The 23577-nt window shown below is 34.0% G+C and overlaps 1 protein-coding gene across 1 annotated transcript in view; it reads left to right on the top strand.

Moving 5' to 3' along the window:
* LOC150091811 (4'-phosphopantetheine phosphatase) overlaps nt 1-23577 on the top strand; it is a 154769-nt gene that overhangs the window by 93820 nt on the left and 37372 nt on the right. The window contains exons 7-8 of the mRNA XM_090377091.1: nt 6953-7137; nt 18755-18836. Of these exons, the coding sequence (XP_090233217.1) occupies nt 6953-7137; nt 18755-18836 (267 nt within the window). The remainder of the gene's footprint in view (nt 1-6952; nt 7138-18754; nt 18837-23577) is intronic.

The following is a 23577-nucleotide window of genomic DNA, read 5'->3' as shown; positions in this document are numbered from 1 at the left end:
GGGATTTCTGCTTTTTGCACTAGTTACTTCTCCCCTACTTTTTTTGGCCCAATGGTGGATTCTTCGGTGATTCCAGAAACCTAGCTAGTCGGTTATATAATTAAGTAGGACTATGAAACCAGCCAGACAGATCATCTGTACTCATTCCTGAATCAAAACTGGTTGTTGTTAATAAAGAATAATAGGAATAGAAACAAACTTTTGAAACTGAAACTTAAAGTAAAATATTAGTATAATGAAAATGCATTATAAAATACTGTCAAACATACCTATAACGAATTCGATAAATCCAGTGAAAAAATTCATTATAGAGAAATTTCGTTATACAGAAAAAATATCTTTTTTATTGTTGTTGTTATTTGGTTTTTAGGAGCATTAGCAACTAAGGCCATATTGCTTTGGGAATATGCGGTGGTTATTCACCGACCTTTCCGCATCCTCCGTATTTGGTGGTGACGGGCTCGAACCCCGGTCTAATCAAGAAGCGTGTGCTACGCACTGCTGCTCCTTCCCACCTGTCTACGGAGGCGCCTATCTTTTTTATTAGAAATTGTTATCTAATTAGGAAATGAAAACGAATCTACATTTATTTTTAATGTATTTTATTTCAAAAACATACTTATTTTAATTACATTTATACAATTTTCACTGGTAAGTATCACAAATTAAAAAAAAATCTAATTTTCGTTTGCAGAGTACAATTAAAAAATTTCTGATTCTCAAAGAAAACCTCACATTTGTTGAGAGCATTAAAAACATTATCAGGAACATATTCACAAAACTATAGACCCATACGAACCATTTTAAAAGCATTAATCATTTCTTCACAAGTTTGCTTTTCTACAGGTTGTTCTGATGCGTCTTCAGCGTCATCATTAATTTCTTCATGAACATGGTCGCATCTATCACTGTTCAGCAGTATTTCATCTTCATTTTGATGTTCTGCTGTAGTCAGATCTTAATCTACATAAACATAACTATCCAGTGTTATTTCATTTTCGATGTTTCCAGTCGATTCTAATAATGTCCAAAAGTTTTTCACTTGTGAAAAGGGCAGTTCATCTTGTTCGTACAGTTTTTCGACTTCTGTATTCAATGCAAATCCCGCTTTCGGAAAACAATTTTGAATAGTGTATTCGGTGACATCGTTTGTCTAAACTTTTGCCAATTCAGAGATGCAATCTCTAAGGTTAATTGTAACCTCTAAGTTACTATTTTCTGATAATGCAGTGACAATCTTCATTATTATTCTCTTTTGATAATGAAATTAAAAATTTTTAATAATGCCTTGGTCCATTGGCTGGAGTTTTGACGTTACGTTTGGTGGTAAAAACAACAACTTCGCACTTTTTAAGTTTGGCAGAAATACTGGCAGGATGTGCTGGACAGTTGTCAGTTACCAACCCGATTTTCCTTTTTTCTTTTGTTATGCGCTTGTCTAGTATCCATTCTTCAAAAATATCACTTGTCATCTATTCTTTTTTATTAAAGGTGTAGTCAACTTCCAAAGATTTTGTGCCTCTAAAATATCTTGGGTTTTTTGATATTCCGATGACTAAAAGTCTTAATTTTTCACTTCCTGTCGTATTTTCTCCAACTGGCACAGTGATTCTTTCTTTCTTTCTTTGCTTTGTTTTCTGCCAAAACATTTATCATCCTTAAAAGCAAGTATTCTATTTGGTAAACATTTAAAGAATAAACCCATTTCGTCAGCATTAAAAACATCCTTACGCTCATATTCTTCCAAAATCTTCTTTAAGGTATTGTTCCTCCAACTGTTGCAATCTTCTTTGCTTACATTAACACTTTCTCCACAAATAACCTTTTCCACAATTCTTTGGCGCTTCTTAAATTTATCTAGCCACCCAGTGCTCGCATTAAATTCTGTATGTCCACGGGACTGTGCAAATTTCAGAGCTTGTTGCTTAATTATTAGGCCCGATATTGGGATATTCTTTTCACATATCATTTGCACCCATTGTTTGATTCTTGTCTGCTCCTCCTTCAATTGCATTTAAAATTGATTCTCAATTTTTTAAAATCGTAGATAAACTGCTTGCAGATATGCCATGTTTCTCCGCAACATCTTTTTTTCTTAAAACCCTGGTCAATATCATGACAATCTTTGCTTTATCATTAATACTTAAACACTTTCTCTTCGACATTGTTTCTGCAATTGTAAAAATTACTCTACTGCAGCTCTTGCCGATACATACACTGCAAACTTTGATGCGCTGGCCATATAGTGAATTGATAGTACTGCCTACTCAGTGACGTTCGCTTGCCAATTCAACAGTATCACATGACCTTTCCTATCAATCACTTTGAAAAAATATACGACTTTGTGAATTTCTTTTATTCTGCTTTCATTCATATATACACGAAAGAAAATTTATGATTAATGTATGCTGTATTTTATTATTTTTTTTTTTTTTTTAATGTAAACCCCAAACACGAGAGGTATTAGGACCTATAGTACTTAGTACCTTGCTTGGGTTGGAGGTTGAGAAGGCAAAAGAAGATATTTGTTGACATTCGACTTGAACTTCTGTAGACTGTAATTTTCGGGAAATACATATGAAGGAAGGTTGTTCCAGAAAACGGCAGATGAACGAGGAAGATGAAAAGTTGGTTCTGTGAGTTTGGAGTTGGACAGTAAATGGATGTTGGCTGGTGGCGGCACGTGTTCGGAATGTTTTGAAAGAGAGAGAGCGGGAATTATAGAAGCCAATTCAGAAGAACAGTACCCATGGAAGTATCTTTAGAAGAGGCATGCAGCATAAACAGTACGTCTATGAGAAAGCAAGTGGAGAGACTTTGTTAAAGATAAATCATTAATTAACCTAATTGCCCTCTTCTGAATGGAATCAAGAAGCCTGAGAGAGGTTTTGGGGGCACCACCCCCAGATGTGGGAACAATATTCCATGGCAGGGCAGATTTGCAATTTATACAGAGTGAGCAGCTGTTTGGAAGAAAAGTAACGCCGAGAGCGAAAGAGAAAACCAAGTTTTTTAGATGCAGAGGAAGCAATATTTGTAATGTGCTTGTGCCAAGAGAGATTAGAAGTCAGGGTAATCCCCAAAAGAGAGATATATCATTTTGCCTAGAAATCGGAGTGTCACTAAAGATAAGCATAGGAGCAGAAGAATCCTTTTTGCCAGATATAAGACAAGACTGAGTTATAGAAGGGTCGAAATCAACTAAGTTGTCTTTGCCCCACTGGAAAATTACCTGAAGATCGGCATTTAAGGAATTGGTAGCAGATTTCCGAGAAGTTGAAGCTGATTGAGCAGGACAAGGTTTCTCAAAATGGAATGTGGAATGCAATGTCCTATCATCGGCAAAACTATGGATAGGATTTCCAGTCAATGGAAGGTCATTAATATACAAGAGGAAAAGAGTGGGGGAAAGAACTGAACCTTGGGGGACACCGGCATTAGTGGAGAAGTTAGAAGACAGAGAGCCATCTACCATCACCCTCAGTGAGTGATCAGAGAGAAAACTGGATAACCAATTACTAAAAACAGTTGGCAAACCATAAGATGGAAGCTTGTTTAGAAGACCTTTATGCCAAACACTATCGAAAGCCTTTGAGATGTCAAGAGCAACTGCTTGTGTTTCACTGAACCTTTCCATTGAATTAGTCCATAAATGGGTAACATAAGCCAGAATATCACCAGTGGATCGACACTGACAGAATCCATACTGGCGATCGTTGATCAGATGGAAGGTTTCTAGGTAGTTTGAGTTGACGGTTAATTGATTTCTCCATTACTTTAGAAAGAGTAGAAGTAATTGCAATGGGACGATAATTGGATGGGAGGGATTTGTCACCCTTTTTAGGAACGGGTTGGATATGAGCAAATTTCCAAGCAGAAGGAAAAATACCTTTGGAATAAGAAAGTGAAAAAAGGCGGCAAAGAATAGGAGTAAGTTCAGGAGCACAGGTTTTGAGAACTAGTGGAGAAATACCATCAGGACCTGGAGCTTTCTTAGCATCAAGATTCGTCTAAATCCTTCTGACATCCTTTTGACGGAAGACCACAGGGAGCATTGAATGGAGCGTGTTGGGAATGGTGGGAGGTGTTTTACCAAGATCATTAACACATGAGCTGGAAGAAAAATGGGATGCTAGCAGGTCAGCTTTATCCTTGGCTGAAGTGACAACAGAACCATCTGGTTTGGACAGAGGTGGGAGCAGAGATGGGCAAAAGTTGCGGCCAATAGCTTTGGCAAGAGACCAGAATGCTCGACTACCATTAGGGCAAGAAGCAAGTTTTCTACTCTTAGCCTGTTCAAACTCTAATTTGGATTGATTAACAACTGTTTTACAATTGTTGCGAGCTTTGGTGTAGGCAGAAAATGAAACTGGAGAATTAGAAACAAGCCAATTAGGATATGCAACCTTCTTTTCTTGAACAGCCTTAGCACATTTATTGCAAAACCAAGGTTTAGATAAAGGATGAGATTTTAAAGTGGTGTGTGGGATAAAGGATTCCATTCCTGCAAGAATAATTTCACTGACACAATCTGAGCAAACATTGACATCAAAAGTTTTGAAACAGTAATCCGACCAAGGAAAAGAAGAAAAGAAGTCTCGCAGGTCATCCCATTTTGCATTCTTGTAATGCTAAACATCATGAGGTTGGGAATAGCTTGAGATAAAGGTTCCATTGGAGAAGAGACAATCACCAAGTTGTGATATGAGGTGCCTAAAGGACCTCTTACTTTGACCGTGTACTTAGAAGGGCTGTTTGTGAGAAAAATATCAAGCGTATTGGCTGTATGATTAGAATTGTCCGGTATTCTTGTAGGTAAATGAACAATCTGTGCAAGGTCATTAGTAATTGCAAAAGCCTCAGCATCTTGACCAGCTGGGTCAGTGTGACTAGAAAACGGAAGCCAGCTGTAGTTGTGAACATTAAAATCATCAAGGAAAATTACCTCATTGTTAGGAAAGTTGGACTGGATAAAGTTAAGTTGCAAAGAGAGGAAGTCAAAGAGCTCCAAGTGATTAGTGGAGTTGGGAGAACGGTAGAGACAACAGATGAATTTGACAGAATGAAGTAGAGAGATTTTAAGCCAGAGAAGATCAAAGAGAGGAGATTCCAAATTGCCAAGTCTCTGACAGGGAATATCAGAACGGACATATGCACAAGTACCACCTTTGAGGCAAAAGGAATCATACAGCGAATAATTTGGGCATCTGAGATGAGCAGTAGTTGAATCAACCGATAACTGAGATTCTGTCAGAAAAAGTACATGGGGTTTGGCAGACTGCTAGTGGAAATGGACATCGTTGAGATTAGAATTGAGACCACGTATATTTGTGAAATGAATTAGGAAGTGCTTGGGAGGTTTAGATCTTTTTGCAGATAAGCTTGCTCTATTAGTTTGACAATTCATGGTGTATTCAATAGTAAAAAAAAGTGGGTGGGACATGCTGTATGAAGTAATGAAATTTTTGGATATGGCGTACACATGGTAAGAATATACCCAGATCCTTGACATAACGTGGCCTCAACAATGCTCCCCGCATACACACTACTCGCCCTCCCTCCAGTCACTATCTGGCAGAGTAGAGGTAGCAAGATTATACACTAGCTGATCCGGAAGCCTCCTAGAGAGTTACCAATAGGTTCGGTCCAGTGTACTAACTAGGGGCCGGCCTGCGAACACCGTTTTAGAGCTGTATCCTCGAAATGTAAGGAATATTGTATCTTGCCACAATGTTCATCATAACCTCAAAAGTCATCAATCGTACTGCATGATGGAAGAGTATGTTAAAGCAGTGTATGTTACTTTTCAGAAAAAAAAAAATACAAGAGCAAATAGCCTATGTGATTGATGACGAACGAAATTAAAAAAAAAAAATTCATGAAACCATCTACTGGGAGTCCAGTTAGATGAGAACGGACATATCATATAATGATTGACAGGAAGGTCACATGGTACAGTTGAAGTGAGAAGCGAATGTCACTTAGTAGGCATTACTAAAAACCAACTATGGTAGCATTCTGTGTATTGCCGCCGCAGCATGCTAAAGGTCTACCGCAGCAAATTTCGTTTTCCCGAGGCAACATCAATTTACAAATCTACCCTATTTATTGTAAAGTTTATGACCACTTCTAAGAAAATCCATTTGGCTTAATAACTGTAACAAAAATGAAACAAAGACCCTCCTACGGGCGTCAATGGCCACATGTGTTCACTAAAAGGATGATTATTTAATTCCAGTTGGTAATGCGCAATTTCGGAAGGAAGGAGGCAGTATATTTGAGCGGCTGTTTAGCAGTAAATGCTTGAAAATCTTCAAAAATGCTTTTACTAATTTTTTTTAAAAATTCGTTATAGAGAGACTAACACTTCACTATATGGGGTTAATTTTACATGTAATTTCGTTTCAAGGCGCAATGTTTTGCGAAAAAATTCGTAATATAGAGAAATTCGTTAAATAGAAGTTCGTAATAGAGAAGTTCCACTGTATATGATAAATCCATTAAAAACAATAATTAAACAATGTTTTTAATAGTGTGTTAAAGTTTTATCAGTTTATATTTTTTAATGGGTTTGTCATATATGCTAGTCAAATCATTTAATTACTGTTTGTGGCTGTTTAGTGCCTTTCAAACAGTTTATTGGTTATTTTATATTCACATTGATGCCACTATAAGTTAAAAAGAGCTTATAAAGAGGCGCAACTGGGTATCACTCTTGCATGCTAGCCTAAGAATACTGAAATATAGCATTATTATAAGTTTAGCTAAATCATGAAAGCAATATTTATAACTTAAAGTAATGTTGATAGCATAATGATAAAATTTAAAGGTTTCTCCCTGAGGAATGTACATGTATTATGATTGATTGAAATTCTGTTTATCTTGTCATTTTGCTTAACCATTGTGAAAAATGTATGTGCTGTTGTATTTTTAATTTTTCTATTGGATTTAGGCCACTTTTCTGGATCAGATATTGCTCGTAGTCTGCTCTTCATGATAAGTAATGATATTGGACAGATTGCATGCCTTTATGCTATGATGCATGGTCTTCCCAGGGTTTACTTTGGTGGCTATTTTTTGAGAGCTCATCCTCTAAGTATGCATTCAATTTCATTTGCTATCAATTACTGGAGCAAGGTAAGTATTAAGATATTATATAAATTTTTTAATTAAGTTTTTTTAGTATTTCAAAGAATTATAGACATCACTAAATATGCTATTATCGTTATACACTGTTTATTTTGAAGTTGTGTATGTTACAACTGACTGTTTAGCAATTTTGTGGATGTTATTAACTAATCAGTTTCTAAATAAGTTGCTATGAAAACTTCATCAGCAGACTGAATTAATATATGGAAATGCATGGAGTGCTATAAAGAAGTTGAACTTTACCTTCATTTTGTCAGTTTAATGCATAAATTAATATAAACTGTTATATACAATGCCATATATTCAAATATATGGCACAATACATAGCAGTAATGCCATATATTCAAATATATGGCACAATACATAGCAGTAATGCCATATATTCAAATATATGGCATTACTGCTTTAGTAATGGTGATAGTCAGATCAGTAAGAGTCAATGTTACGGAAACAGCTTCTTGAGCTGCCTGAGCTACTTTGAAAGCATATGGCTCTTGGAGCATTTTCCAAAAGCTTGGATAGGGCTCAGAGAATCCACTCATCTTTCATCAGAGGCTTTTTGCTCTCCCTTAAAATTGAAGTCTTTTGTACAATCTATCACAGAAACTGCTGAATTGTATCAGGACCTTATAATGCAGTACGTTACAGTTCTGAAGAGCATAAGCAAAACTGCAGATTTCAACAAGCTTTAGTCATGGCTCACACCTGTTTGAAACTTCAGCATCTCTAAGTTAACATTTATATAATATTTTGATGCAAATCTTAGCTACAGTGGCAGGCTATGGTGAGTTTTTGTTTTTTTTTAGTGTGTGTGTGTTTGTGTGACACTTAGTAATTTTTTTAATGTCTTTCTTTTTTAAATCTGTGGTAAAGTTATTGTTTGTAATGGTGTAATGTAATAAAAGCACTGAAGTAGTGCTAATAATATTTTTACATAATTAAGAATAGCATGATATTACTATATTGAGGTAGTGGTGCTTGTTTAATTTTCTAACCAAATTATTCCTTGGACTAGAGCAGCAAAGCAGTGAGAATGCTCTGGCTTTGGTGGGGGGTTGAAGATTTGCAGAATTGAGGCTTTGAAAGCACAGGTACTTAAATTTCATAAGCTACTTGGTGAAGGTGACAATACATTTAAAGCTTCTAAAAGGTGACTTTGGAGAGAAATGCTCATCATCATCAAATGTAATATCATTAATATCATCAAATGCAAATCTGCATTTGATGATATTAAAGCAGCAGAAGTATCTTGAATTTCTGTGTAATGCAAGGATGGTGAATTCACATATGAACGGCACCTCCGTAGCCAGGTGGGCAGGAGCAGCAGTGTGTAGCACACGCTTCCTGATTAAACCGGGGTTCGAGCCCGTGACCACCAAATATGGAGGATGCGGAAAGGTCAGGGAATGACCACAGCATATCCCCGGAGCAATATGGCCTTAGTTGCTAATGCTCCTAAAAACCAAATAACTAACAATAACAACATCACATATAATGTGATGTACAACAGTGATGAAACAGCACTATACTATAAACTTCTCCCCAACAAGTCACTAGATATTAAAAAGGCATCCATCAAAGCAGGAATGAAAACTAACAAAGAGAGAATTACTGTGCACAAACAAGACTGGAAATCACAAGCCATAGCCATTGTGCATTGGTAAAAGTTGAAAGTGCCTGATGTTTAAAGCACATCAACATAATTTCTACCTGTAATTTATAAAAATAGCTCCAACGAGGATGATGAGTGATATTTTTGCTTCTTGGTTTGGAAGTGAGTTGTTTGTACTATTGGTGAGATGCCACATGCTTTTCAAAAAATTTGAAAAAAAGGTTCTGTTACTGTTACCTAGCTCATCCTTCAGCTGATGTCCTGAAATTGAAAGATGGCAAGATCAGACTCTTGTTTCTGCAAAGGAACACAGCTGCACTAATTCAGCCCATGGATCAGGGCAGTAGCCTTCAAAGCCTACTATCCTGGTGAGCTACTTGCTAGTGTTAACTGAAGAAATTCAAGTTGTAGAATTTCTGAAAACATTTCAGAAGAAAACATTGAACAGAGGGGTGAAGTGGAAGTGGGTTTTTTTTTTTTTTTTTTTTTTTGGCTGATGCTGCATAAGCTTGCTTTTTTGCATCAGATGCCTCTACTAATGCTAATGCTAATTTAACACTGAAAGATGTTGCATACAATATTGGATTAGCATGGGAGAAAGTAAGCTCAACAGCAGTTGATAACTGCTGGAAAAAAATTTATTGGAAAAAGATGAGATTACTATTAATAACCTTTAATTATCAGCATTTTCAGAAAAAGAAACAAAGACTGCTTGTAATGTACTTTGGCAGTCTTGGGGCAAATGACCTTTGCAGCTTGGATTAAAGTGGAGGCAAAAGCTCCAGCTGTGTATTACCTGAGTGAGGAAGAATTCACAGCTTCTCAACAAACAAGGCATCACTCAGAAGATAATGTGGACGGCTTGTGTAAGGAAAAGCACCAGAAATTAATAAAGCTCTTGAAAATATTAATGAGGTGATGGCTTGGTTAGTATGTCATAGTGATAGTGAACATCTTCATTTATTGCATCTGACCACCATTAAGAATTATGTACTAAAAAAAACCACTGTCATCAGTTCCAGCAAACTAAATTACATGACTATTTTAGAAATGGATGCATGAAATGTAAATTCATAACTGCAGTGTGTATTAGTGAATATAAAGGGAATGAAATACCCTTTAATACTTTTTCTTTTATTCTGTGTACTCCATAAAACAGTAGTAAATAAAGTATTTATTTACTAATTAAAGTGTATTTATGTTAAATAAAACTAGTAGAAAAAATGGTAAATTTTTTTTGTTATAATGCATTTTGCTTATAAGGTGGGTATTAAAGTTGACACCTGTGTTATATTGAGGTTGCTCTATATTTAATATCTACATTCATATCTTCAAAAAGGCCTCTAAGGTTGGGAGAGTACATATCCGGAATTTAAAACAAATACACCAACCGTTTAATTATAATGGTTTAATACTAGAAACTAACATGTACCAAACGATACTACACTGTAAAATGATATATGCAAAAGACTGATTTACAAAATAAAAGCGATACAAAATAAAAAGCGATAAAACATGTTTTATCGCTTTTATCTTTATTGTATTTTAAATATTTTATTTATTTATATTTTATTGTATATTAAAGTTTCATCATATATTTATTTTGTAAATCAGTCTTTTGCATATATCATTTTACAGTGTAGTATCGTTTGGTACATGTTAGTTTCTAGTATTAAACCATTATAATTAAACGGTTGGTGTATTTGTTTTAAATTCCGGATATCTACATTCATGCATAAACAAAATTTTATGGATTGGGATACCAGAAGTTTAATACTGATTGGGAGTAAAATGATTTTATGATAACTGAAAGGCATTTAGAGGAGAAATTGTTGCTGCTCACAGTAAACAAAACACTTGGTCTTGTGGAATCTATCCAGTTCTATTAAAAGAAGCAGCAAATTAGCTAATTGAACCTTTAATAAGAGCATTTTTGAATTCAGGGGGTCTCTATGGATTGTAGATGTTCAAATCTCTCTCGCTCTCTCTCTCTTTGTTCACAAAGGTCGTTCAAAGAGTACAGTGGGAAATTACAAACATTTGACTTCTGTGCTAGGAAAAATTATAGAATTCCACACCTAAAGAAGTAATTAAAGATTGAACATCCAGATAAGATGACAGTGTGGATTTGTTACAGGGAGATCATGCTTGATCAGTCTGATTAGCTGTCATGAAGTTGTCACAAAAGAATTGGATGAAAAGAATAATTTTGATGTCATATACTTAAATTTGATCGATATGGCATTTGAGGCAAGTTACTACTATGGATAAAGGAATGGTTAAGTGATAAAAAAACAGAATAGCCACTGCCTTTCTTGAATTAATCTTTTGAATGGGATCCTACAGTTTTCAGTGCAGGGACCCCTTCATGTTTCTAATATCTATCAGTGATATTGATAATGAATATTTCACATGAATGTAATCTAAGTTTACTGACAATGCAAAGGTGGACAAGCTGTTTAATAACCTTAATCAGGGTATGCCACTTCAACAAGATCTAGATAAATAAATTGGATGTATTGAAACATAATATCGAAATGTGCTAGCTACTTCATTTGGGTAGCACTAATGTCATGGTAAAATACCATTTAGGTAGAAAAAACTCAAGGTACTTGATAATGCAAAGAACCTTGGTGTGATTGTGTAGTCTGGCAAGAAATTCTCTGAACAGTGGAGGTACACTGGTAGGACACCTCTCATGAGATTCTAACAATGTGTATACAGGAACTTATATCATAGGTTCATAGTTTCACTCAACCTTAATAAGCTTTAGGGTTGAGTGAACATGCAACAAGTGCTTGTTGCACGTTTACTCTTTCTCGAGTAATAACTCTGGGTGGGTAGAAATACATTTAAATTGAAAAGGAATGGTTACAGAATTTGTGTAGAATTTGGCCTTTGGCCAGAGAGTAAATGATTCCTAGAATAAACTTTTGGTGGAATAATGTTTGAATAAATTAAAGGGGATTGGACAGATTATTAAGGCTTGCTTCCTTGCATCATTTGCTAACATTGATATTACAAGGACTATCTGCCAACATGTTCAAATGTGTTGATTTTTTTTTTTTTTTTTTTTTTCTTATAAATACAGCAGACTCGTGATTTACCGGGATGGGAATAACCAGGACACTTCAAGGTTCAAAATTTAAAAAAAAAATAAAAATAAAAATAAATCAACCAAAAATCATGAAATTCAAATAATAACTATAATAGGTATAAACAGATGTTTTGTGTGGCGTTATAAGTCGTAATTGGGAGATTAATGTGCCTATTATATTGCAACCCCTGCTGTCTTCACAAAAAACTTTTTGTCCACTCAAAAAAAAAAAAAAAAAAAAAAAAGAGACCAAATGTTTAGTTTGTTTTAGTGCATCGCATCGATTGTTGTGTTCCTTCGCACTGCAAAAAGACAAATTTTGTTTCGTTATGTCAGGGATGTCAAAATTTTTTTTGTTTAGAAATCGTGAAAATGATGGGTAAATGCAAAAGAGTTGCACTTTTAGTTAAACAAAAACTTGAAATTATTCAAAAGTTTGAAAACGGTGCATCCATTAAATCTTTATTTAATTAACATTACAACATTATAATGTTGGTGACAAACCGTACGCAACATCGTAAAAAATAAAGGGAAGCCATTAGGTTTAAAATCGACATCACCAAAAAATAAAGGGAAGCCATTAGATTTAAAATCGACATTGCCAAAAAATAAAGGGAAGCAACGTATTGGACAAGCAAGTAGTACGTGGTAAGTTTTTTCTCTCTCGCCATATTTTTTTTTACGTAGGTTGCTGAACATTTTTCGATACAGTAAGTCCCCGACTTACGCAAGTACGGATTTACATAAATTTTTTTCGTTAAAATTTTTTTTTTCAGGATTGTAAAATTTAAAACAACAAAAATATAATAATAATAATAAGCAATCAATAATGACGATCACGGCACACACAAATTGCAGAAGTGAGATCAGAGTAATAAGCAAAAAAATAGGAAAGAAGAGAAGATTCTTACAGTTTATTTATGGTTTTTTATATATATATAGTCATATAAATTAGAATAAGGTTTAAAATAATAAAATAATGCCAGCAGTACGGCAAGACAAGAGCGAAAAAACAAAATTAAACCTAAATTAAACAGGGAGGGAAGAGAAAGGTAACAAGAATAAAAATATATTGCAACGGAAACTCTAAATTAATTTAGAAAATCTAATTATACGAATAATAATTCATTGAAATTTAAAGCCAATTAAATAGAAATTTAGCCCCCTCTGATGGGCTAAATTTCTGTGAAATATCACCAAACAGAGATTTAAACCATTCACAATAAAACAAAACAAAACAAAAATAGAAAAAATATAGACTCACCATTATGCCCCATCTCAACAGAGGACCACAAGGCCAATAATGGTCAGGGAATCGCTGCATTTCGAACGCTAAACAAATCGCCGCAAAGGCAAAACGATCGCAAGATCAGTCCGCCACACCGATCCCCAGATCGAACCGCCAATGCAGGGAATTGAACAGCGGTGGTCCTGATGCAACGAAAATCAAAAATAGAACAGACAAGAGCACTCGAGTGCAAAGCCACACTACTGACAAAAGTAAACTTAACCCGTTTATAAAAACAAATAATAAACTATAGATGGCAGTGCAAGCGCAGCGTTAGCAATTCGCCCAATACTATCATGTGACCTAATTATATTTAAATAATGTTGGGAAAAGAAGTATTACTTAATAAAAATAAATAATAAACTATAGATAGTAGTACAGGCGCAGCTAACGCTGCGCCTGTACTACTATCTATAGTTTATTATTCGTTTATATAAATGGGTTAAGTTTACTTTTGTCAGTAGTGTGGCTTTGCACTCGAGTGCTCTTGTCTGTTCTATTTTTGATTTTCACTGCATCAGGACCACCGCTGTTCAATTCCCTGCATTGGTGGTTCGATCTGGGGATTGGTGTGGCGGACTGATCTTGCGATCATTTCGCCTTTGCGGCGATTTATTTAGCGTTCGAAATGCAGCGATTCCCTGACCATTATTGGCCTTGTGACCCTCTGTTGAGATGGGGCATAATGGTGAGTCTATATTTTTTCTATTTTTGTTTTGTTTTGTTTTATTGTGAATGGTTTAAATCTCTGTTTGGTGATATTTCACATAAATTTGGACCTGGTGCCCATCAGAGGGGGCTAAATTTCTATTTAATTGGCTTTAAATTTCAATGAATTATTATTCGTATAATTAGATTTTCTAAATTAATTTAGAGTTTCCGTTGCAATATTTTTATTCTTGTTATCTTTCTCTTCCCTCCCTGTTTAATTTAGGTTTAATTTTGTTTTTTCGCTCTTGTCTTGCCATACTGCTGGCATTATTTTATTATTCTAAACCTTATTCTAATTTATGACTATATTTCAAGCATCATGTAGAGGAATATGCTTTTTGCTGCCTCTGATGTGTGCTGTACCCTCCTTTTTATTTTTATTAAGTAATACTTCTTTTCCAACATTATATATATATATATATATATATATATATATATATATATATATATATATATATATATATATGACTGAATATTTCAGTGAAGGGGACACACATTTCACCATAATAATGTAAAAACCCACAGAATTCCAGCTATCGGTATTTTTGCAAATGCAATATGATCTAGTTTACTACCCGTTTATAATTAGATGCACGAACAGAAAAGCCCAATAAACTGGAAAGTGCAAATTGTTTTTATTATTTTGTGGCAGTGACCTCTAGAAATGTGCTTTAAAAAAATTTTATCGAAAAATGTGAGCTCGCGTGGGGTTGATAATAGTGAGTTTTCACCTTAACTCTGTGAAGTTCTTTACAGAAAATTTTATTTTGACCATTATAATGGTGCTGACTAAGAGAATAAGTGACGGCGGTACTAGTAAATCTACCAAGAAAAGGAAAGTGATTGATTTGGATCAGAAAATTAAACTAATAAGAATGTATGAAAATGGTCAAACATTAACAAGTATCACGCTGAATTCAGATTTGTCAATAATAATATAGTAGCAATATGTTACTAGTCATTCCCGAGTTACGTAAAACTCAACGAAGTAAAAAGTCCTGGAACGTATTCTACTAATGTCGGGAACTTCTATATTTTTGGATTAACTGGGAAATCAATTATCCAGGATTTGTTTTTTACCATCTATCCCAGAAAATCAAGAGTCTACTGTATTTGAAATAGAAAGTTTACAGTAAACAGAAACTATCAGTATTGTTTCTGATATAGATCAATCGGCACTTGAATGTTTGAAAACATGGTTAAGTAAATTAATGCACATTATAAGGAACATAAACATTTTCACTGGATGTTGTGGCTATCTTCAGTAATAAGTATATCCAACCATTAATCATGCCAGCTGCACTGGTGTACAAAGTTCACCATTCAGTTTTTTCAAAAAAAAAAAAAAAAAAAAAACAGAAAAAAGGACATCTAAAAATATATTCTTGGCTAAATGCTAAGAGTATGAAGGAGATGGTTTATGCATGGGTACTGCACATACATCATTTCTTCTACCCAGGTAGTATGAATGCATTGTTTAATTATATCTGATATTGCGAATCAACCTTCACAACAAGTGGCTGAGGTATTGCACTGCTTTGAATAAGTAACGCTTCACCGGTGGAGAAGAGTAATTATTCTCAGCAGATACCACCACCCAGATGGCATTGTTTCGAAGCTTGTTGGCTTACTCATCAGTGGGTGGGCAGGTATCCTGTTGTTGCAATAGTGACAACCCATGAGATGAGATATAATTCAATGATGCATTCATACTACCTGGGTAGTAGAAATGATGTATGTGCAATACCCATGCATAAACCATCTCCTTCATACTCTTAGCATTTAGCCAAGAATATATTTTTAGATTAAACCATGCACACCATCAAGCATCTCTCATATTGTGGAGTTATACTTCATAACTGGTGTTTGTTTGTTGATTTCTCTAGTGCAAAGGTGCTCAAAATATAGCCCGTGGGATGGGTCTGGCCATTTACAAAGTTTTACCTGGTCTGTGAAAAAAACTTAAGATTATCAATAGTCAAATTAACCATCCTAGAAACAAAATATGGAACTATAGCTTTGCATATTGGTCACCCTTGAGCAGTGGTGGGATTCAGCCGGTTTGCACCGGTTCGGCAGAACCGATACCTAATTTTTTGTTGGAACCGATACCTAATTTTTTGTTGGAACCGATACCTAATTTTTTGTTGAGTTTGGCGAACCGGTTGTTAAAATGGCACTTATGATCAGGGTTCTCTCTAAGGTGGACACCTGGTATTCTATCATATTTAATCTGCATAGCCTATGCCATTTATTAATTCAGCAAGAAATTTTCATTTAGTATCAATAAAATGAAGAAAATGTATGTTCTGACTGATGTTTATCAATGGTATAAGCATAGTGCTTTGTTTATAAAAGTTTATGATATGACCACACGTGGACAGAACCAGTAAAAATATTCAAATATATAGGCACATATCTGTTCCTGCTCTATAATATATTAAAATAAAACGTTTTTTAAATTTTTTGCAGTAGCCCTTAAAAGGATGAAAAGGCAACAGAGTTTGACAGATTTTTTTCAATAAGAAACCAAAATCAGAATTTGTTGTATTAGAATTGGCCTTGGATTCAGTTACATCACCAACAATTTTCGTTGAACTAGTTGAATTGGAAAAACAAGATGCAGAGACAATATGTTCTTCAGTTATGGAAAGTTTAAATAATGTTGGGTTTACTAAGAACTACCTAGAAAAAAATTTAATAGGATTTTGCTCCGATGGTGCCAGCGTTATGCTTTGGAGAAAATCTGGAGTGAGCACTAGGACTGCAAAAGAGTTTCCAAACATAATAATAAGGCACTGTTTAAATCATCGCCTCCATTTTGTTTTAGATGATTCGATAAAGGAAATAAAGCAAGTAAATCATTTTAAAATATTTATTGATAAGATATATACTATTTTTCATCATACTATAATAATTAATGATAAACACCAGCCAAGAAATTGAACTGAAAATTTACTATATAATAAAATAATATACAGTGAAATGTGATGAAAATAAAAACACTGATTAAATTATAGTTACAATATAATTTAATCAGTGTTTTTATTTTCATCACATTTCACTGTATATTATTTTATTTTATAGTAAATTTTCAGTTCAATTTCTTGGCTGGTGTTTATCATTAATTATTATAGTATGGAAATTCCCAGCCCCATAGGCCTGTTTGAAGATATTTTTCATCAATCCAATAAGAACCAAATTGAACTTTCCAAAATATCCGAACAACTTGGAATTGAAATTTTAAAGATTGGTAGAATTTTGGAACCAAGATGGGCTGCCTGTAGTTTAAGGTCAACCCTAGCTGTGTGGTGTGCTTATCCAGTGCTACATCACTATTTTTATTCAAATAAAAAGTACTTGGGTATAGCTGCCCGTCTTTAAAATATATATTTTATAACTGATTTGGCATTGATGATTGATATTTTAAACGAAATTTCTCTTCTTTCAAATGCACTGCAAGCAAGAAATATAGACATAATAAAGGCTAAAAAACTTGTGATAAGATCTATTAAAGCATTTCAAATGCTTGGAAAGGAAAAGGGTCCATACGAAAAAAAATTGATGAATTAATTACTTCAGAAACCTTCAAAAATATAAAATTTGTAGAAAATCATCGATTTGTTGGGCTTCCTCATAGAAGACTTTTAGAAAATATTGTAACGAATTTGAAAAAAAGACTAATGGATTGTGAACATTTAAAAGCAAGTTGTAGCCAATTTCAAGATAGGAATAAATTACAATTTCTCAATTTTTTGGAGCCAGATTACTGGAATATTGAAGAAGTACTAGTTCCATGGAAAGCAGCTGAAGAACAATTGCTCGTATTTAATGACATTTTTAATTACCAAATTGATATTAATGATTATCGAGATTTCTTGGAAAACGTTTTAAAAAATTCCCAGAATTATGCAATTCCTGAAAGTGTTCAAAGAGCTAAAAATATTGTCAGAACAATTGCTGTAAGTTCAGCAGAAGCGGAAAGGGGTTTTTCTAAGACGAACATAATATGTTCAGAGAAGAGAAGTCACCTAACTGTTTCTAATATATCAAACACAATGACTATTAGTCTAATCAGCCTACCTCTAAAGGAATGGGATCCTAATCCTACATTGAAAAGATGGTTAAGGATAAATCACTCAGCCGATGATGCTTGGATAAAAGCGAAAAAAATTGCAAGTGAGGACGCCAATCAAGAGGTAATATGGAAATATCTTAAATAACAGTTTTATTTTTTATTTTTTTCAGGTATTATTTAATATTTTTTCATTAATATTTTAAAACTCTTTCTTATAACATAATCTAGTTTTGCAGACCTCTTTTATTGTTCTTATTTAAGTATTAACTGCATGAAATAATAAACTACCTTTCGGTATATAGTTTTTTATACTTAGAACGGTCATTAGGGCAGCGAACCGGTTGTTAAATTATTTGAATCCCACCACTGCCCTTGAGGCATGTTCAAATATAATCATGCACCCCAGTTTTGATATGTATAAGTAGCACACTACAGTGCTTAGAGACCTAGGCCTAAATAATAATCATTTTCACTTATTAATATTCATAATTTTTTTACATGTTACATGTTTTATAAATAAATTTGATGTCAGGGAATGATCCGTTGAGAAAAAGCAGCTGAAGGCAAAATTGAAAGTTTTTAGAAATCAAATGTCTCCTTCAGAAGTTATTTCAGTTAAAATCATAAAATCAAAATGGTAATATTTAATTTAATTTTATTATCATATTCAAAGTTTTCAGCACAAATATGACAAAGAGAAAAGTATAGATGGCAAATTTCCTAACCTAAAAATAAGCCAGGTAGACCCTGAGTACTTTTAAATTGCAACACTGTATACAATAGTGTGGGTTCATTTTAATTGTTTATTATACTTTATAGGGTAAAGTTCAAGCTTTATTTTTAAGGCATGAAGGATATCTTGCTGCTATTGGAGCATTTTTGAAGGGAGCAGAAGAAGATGGTATGTACTTTCATATTTTCAAAGTGTGTAGGAAGGGGTGAATGGTGTTATTTTTATTAAAATATTTTTTCTTAATTTATAAAGACATAAATCCTTATATAGGTGTATTAAATTAGTCATTTTTCTACTATTTCCATGATTTTTCTCATTTATGCAATGCCTATCACACAAACACTAAGTCTTGTGAATTTAGTGATTATCCTTATGGTGTGGAGATAAGTTTAAATATGTCTCCTTCAGAAGTTATTTCAAAATCTGAAATTTTTTCTTGTTGTGGAGGTTAATGGCAAAAGAGCTGTTATGGCCATATTGCACCATCTGAAATTTAAATTCAGTTTTAAGTAAACAAGACATCTGTTATATACTCACTGTATTACATTGCAAAGGAAATTACAGAATTTCATATTGAGAACATTAATTAATACTAACTATAAAGCAAATTTTACACTAATTGTTATTTATGGCATTGTAGAGAGCAGTGCTGTAGCACAAAGGTATAAATGAAGGTAGAGGTGCTATTTACAGTCAGCATTCTACATGGAAACAAACTTAGCAAATTGGACCATGGACAAGTGGTGATATGCCATAGTGAAAGACAGCTTACAATGAAAATCAGAGGTTCTCAAAATTTAGATGACTCATTTGGAACACTATATGCAAACAGAAGATAGTTGACTGTGCGACAGTCAAACATAAATTTGTTTACTTTTTGGTTTCTAACAAATCTTCAGCAGTTGACACAACAGCCAAATGTCGGAGATGTTTCTGGAAACCCAAAGTTAACAAAAAATTGCCCAAGAAGCCTTAAGAATGTACCTAAAAAGTTGGCAGTTTGCATATTACAATGGAATCTCATTAATACAAAGTTCAAGGGACTTAAATTTTCACATTTTGTAGTAACAAGGTTTGTTGTAACGAGGTTCCCCAAAAGTGTCAAGTCTTTTTTTTTTTTTTTGTACATACTGTATATCTAAGAATAATAATAATAATATCAAAAATAAATTTATAAGATAAAATCAAAACAAAAGCCTTGTGTAACTAGGAATAACATATTTTTTAAAGATTTTATTTTATTTGTAAGATAAACTAAGAGAAAAGCAATACTAACGGAAATGAAAATATTATACATTATATATTTTGATATATATAGTATTTTAGTATCACAGTAAAAAGAATTACGATCTTAATATAAAAGGAGACATACAAACCATTAACTTTTTAATAAATCAATCTAATTTAAAGAAAGAAATAATCCAATGTTGTTTGCACAGTTTTTGTCTTATATGCATTTTTAACTACAGCACAGACATTATTAAATGCAATAGTTGTTTCTTTATCAACGTTACTACAGGCCAACACATTCTCTATTGTGTTCAATGCATTTGGGGCATCTTTTTTTAGATGGTGTGTGTGTGTGTGTGTGTGTGTGTGTGTGTGTGTGCGCGCGCGCGCACGCTTCTACACTTTTGCTGTTGCTGGTAACAAAAACATCATCATTTTGTATGGTGCTCAACACTTCTGGTGTTGGCGTTGCAGTGGTAGCAACTTCATCATCCACCTTCACAAACTCTTCAAATTCACCAACAAAATCCATATGCTCCTTCAAATTCCTCCATTCCTCAATGTTGCTATCACATTTGTCTGCTGGACCATGTTTTTCGATGATATTCTCTCCAAAGCCACTCTTTCTGTAGCAGTTGATTATTACACTTGATGCAATACTGTCCCAAGCAATAACAAGATTATGGATAGCATCCAAGACATTCCAATTTGGCTGAAAATTGTTCCCTCCTCCTATGTTGCAGTTCAAGTATCTTATCAGGCGAGCTCTATGTTCTCTCTTGAGGTTATAAATAATGCCTTGATCCAGTGATTGCATTAAACTGGTTGTATTGGGGGATAAAAACAACAGCCTTATATTTGTCAACTTAAATGTCTTGGCAGAATGTGCTGTACAACAGTCTAAAACCATCAAAATGTTCTTTTTTTTCTGAAGCCATTCTTCTGTCCAATTTTGATAACCAAGACTGAAAAATTTTGACCATAAGCCAAGCACTTCTATTGGCCTCATAATCACAGGGAAGTTGGTTAACTGCTTTAAAACATCTTGGCTTGGAAAACTTACCAATCACAAGTGGGTGTAGTTTTGTACTGCCAGCTGAATTGCAGCATAACAGAATAGTGAGTCTTTGTTTACTTAATTTTCCACCATGACAAGACTCTCCTCGAACAGAAAATGTTTTGTTTGGCAGCAAATTATAAAATAAACCTGTCTCGTCAAGATTAAAAATATTTTTCAAGGATGGACCATACAGAACACAACCAGTCTGTAGCCTTTTCTTTGTCGACTAATCCAGACTCACCGCAAACATTTTGCAAAACCAATCTATTCCTGCCTTTAAATCTTTGGAACCATCCACTGCTGCATTTGAAGTCGCTAATCTCATGTTGTTGAGCTAGATAATTTGCCTTTTCTTGCAAAATCGGACCTGATATTGGCAAACTAGATGCATGCATTTGTTGGTACCACTCGAAAAATTTTGTTTCAAGCTCCTCGTGTTTTGCTCCATGAATTCGTTTCCTGTTTTTCATTGCTGCTGCAGTGTCACGCACTTAAAGTCTTTTTCGATTTTTCAGCATTCTATGTTGTTATTCCTTTGCAGTGTCCGTTTTGCTTCTTTCTATCCTATCCAGCCTTTTGTATAATTTTTAGTTTAACTTCCAGGCTTAATTCTGTCTGTCTACGTTTTTTTCACCATAACACTGCTAGATAAGATTTAATATAAACAAATTTTAAATTAATTTAAAGACAAGTTCTGAAAAAGACATCAGCTCAGATAAAATGGCACAAAAAATAGATTGCTGTATATGATAGCAAAAGATATTTTGAACTGGGGTAACAATTGCAACTGATCTTATTCCCATGGAGAGCAAGGGAGTGCATGTAAACAACTTAGAAAAACTTTTTATTCTTTTGTTAATTTAACAACTCATCCTTCAGAAAGATGTTTTTCAGAGTGCACTTGACATTGTAGCTACCATAAACTGCTTTTGTTTACACAAAACTAATTTCTAACAAGTCAGTGCCATCCTTCGGGAAGTAGGGAGCCAGGTAGCCGGGGGCAATAATTGGATCACTCTGCCAAGATTTGTATTAAACATACAAAATGACAATATTTATTTCTCACGGGGTGAAAAAGAACTTTGTAATACATATTAACTGAATTTTGTAATAAACGAATATATTTACATAGAAAAGCCTATTCTTTTGCAGGGGAATGGTATGTGCTTCATATAAACGAGTACTTTGTATAAACCGAGTTTGTATTAACGAGATTTTACTGTATGTACAAAAAGTTACATCAATGCTGGTTCCATGGACAAGCTGATGTTCTTTAACTTTGTCTTGAAAAAGAATGAACAACAATGAGCACAGTTGGTGCCCTGCTTGAAGGAACAGATCTGTCAAGGAGCTAAAAAGGTTTTTTTTTGGAACTGAAAATCTTGAATTAAAAAAAAAAATTACACAGATTGAATTTCTCAAAATAATGATTCTGTCTACTTACACATTTTAAAACAATATAATTGCACCCACTCATTTGGAAGTGCATCATGATTTTCAGCTTTTCTAGTCTTCTACAAATACAGTAAGTCCAACACCTCTGTTTTTCATCAACTTCTGATCTTTTTTTTTTATATTATAACAGATGGATGGGTTACAGATATTATGAACAATATAAACATGCTTACTCAAGTAACCAATAATTTAATGGCAGCAGCTGGCCAAAGAAGGATAGACTAAAGTCTGTCCTCCTTGAATTCACTATTTACATCAAAAGTGACCACTAGAGGCTCTGAGGTGGTCACTTTTGATGTAAATTTCCTTGTAAAACATTATTAAATTAAATAATGTTTAACAAGTAAATTTCCTTGTTAAACATTATTTTGACTAATGCATTTTTATGTTTAATTCAGCCTCTTTGCTATTTGGTAGGTAGGTGGTGCAGCTGTCCTGTTTTTTAATATACAAGGTGTTTGTCAACTTTAACTTTAGTAGGTGATTTCTGAGGTTATTTTAAATTAAAAAAAAAAGTGTGTGTACCCTGTACACATGAAAGATGTTTTGTGTGAAAACATCTTTGACGAAAATGTGAAACAGAATCATGGCCGTTACTCTACTGAATTAACGTTAGTGACTGCATTAGCATCAATTAGGAAGTGACATCATTTGTGTCATTTTCTGATATTTTTGTTACCAATTGGTTTGCTTCAGTCTGAAAATGTAGTAGATGCCAACAAAGATATTTCATGTCAAAAACTATAATATATAAAAATAAACATGGGTTGGATTCTTCATGGTTATGGAGCTGTGTTATCTGAATTAATATACATGCAGCACACATGTATTATATAGTTCAGTCATTGTTCTGTGTCAACTGTGAAATGCTGTTTGTTTTCCAGTAAAGAATATGTGGGTATGTATGTTTTGTACAGGTTTTACAACAGCAACACCACCAATGCTGCTATTGAGGAATATTGGCAACAATTTTCACAGTGAAAAATCCCAGATCATTAAGTGTTTAGTAACGTTTATTACTTCTTGAGAAGATGGCTCATTCCTGAGTGAGCCATTGACAGCTAAACATTCAGTGTGAATGAAAATATTATTTAAATAACACTGCATAGTTCCTGAGTTAGTACCTTAAGAATTTCTGCCTGCCTCAGTGCTCTGCACATGACT

Source organism: Mastigoproctus giganteus, chromosome 1 (genome assembly GCF_048544385.1).
Source record: "Mastigoproctus giganteus isolate SK-2022 chromosome 1, ASM4854438v1, whole genome shotgun sequence".
Classification (NCBI taxonomy): Eukaryota; Metazoa; Arthropoda; class Arachnida; order Uropygi; family Thelyphonidae; genus Mastigoproctus; species Mastigoproctus giganteus.
This window is presented reverse-complemented; position numbering and strand designations above follow the sequence as displayed.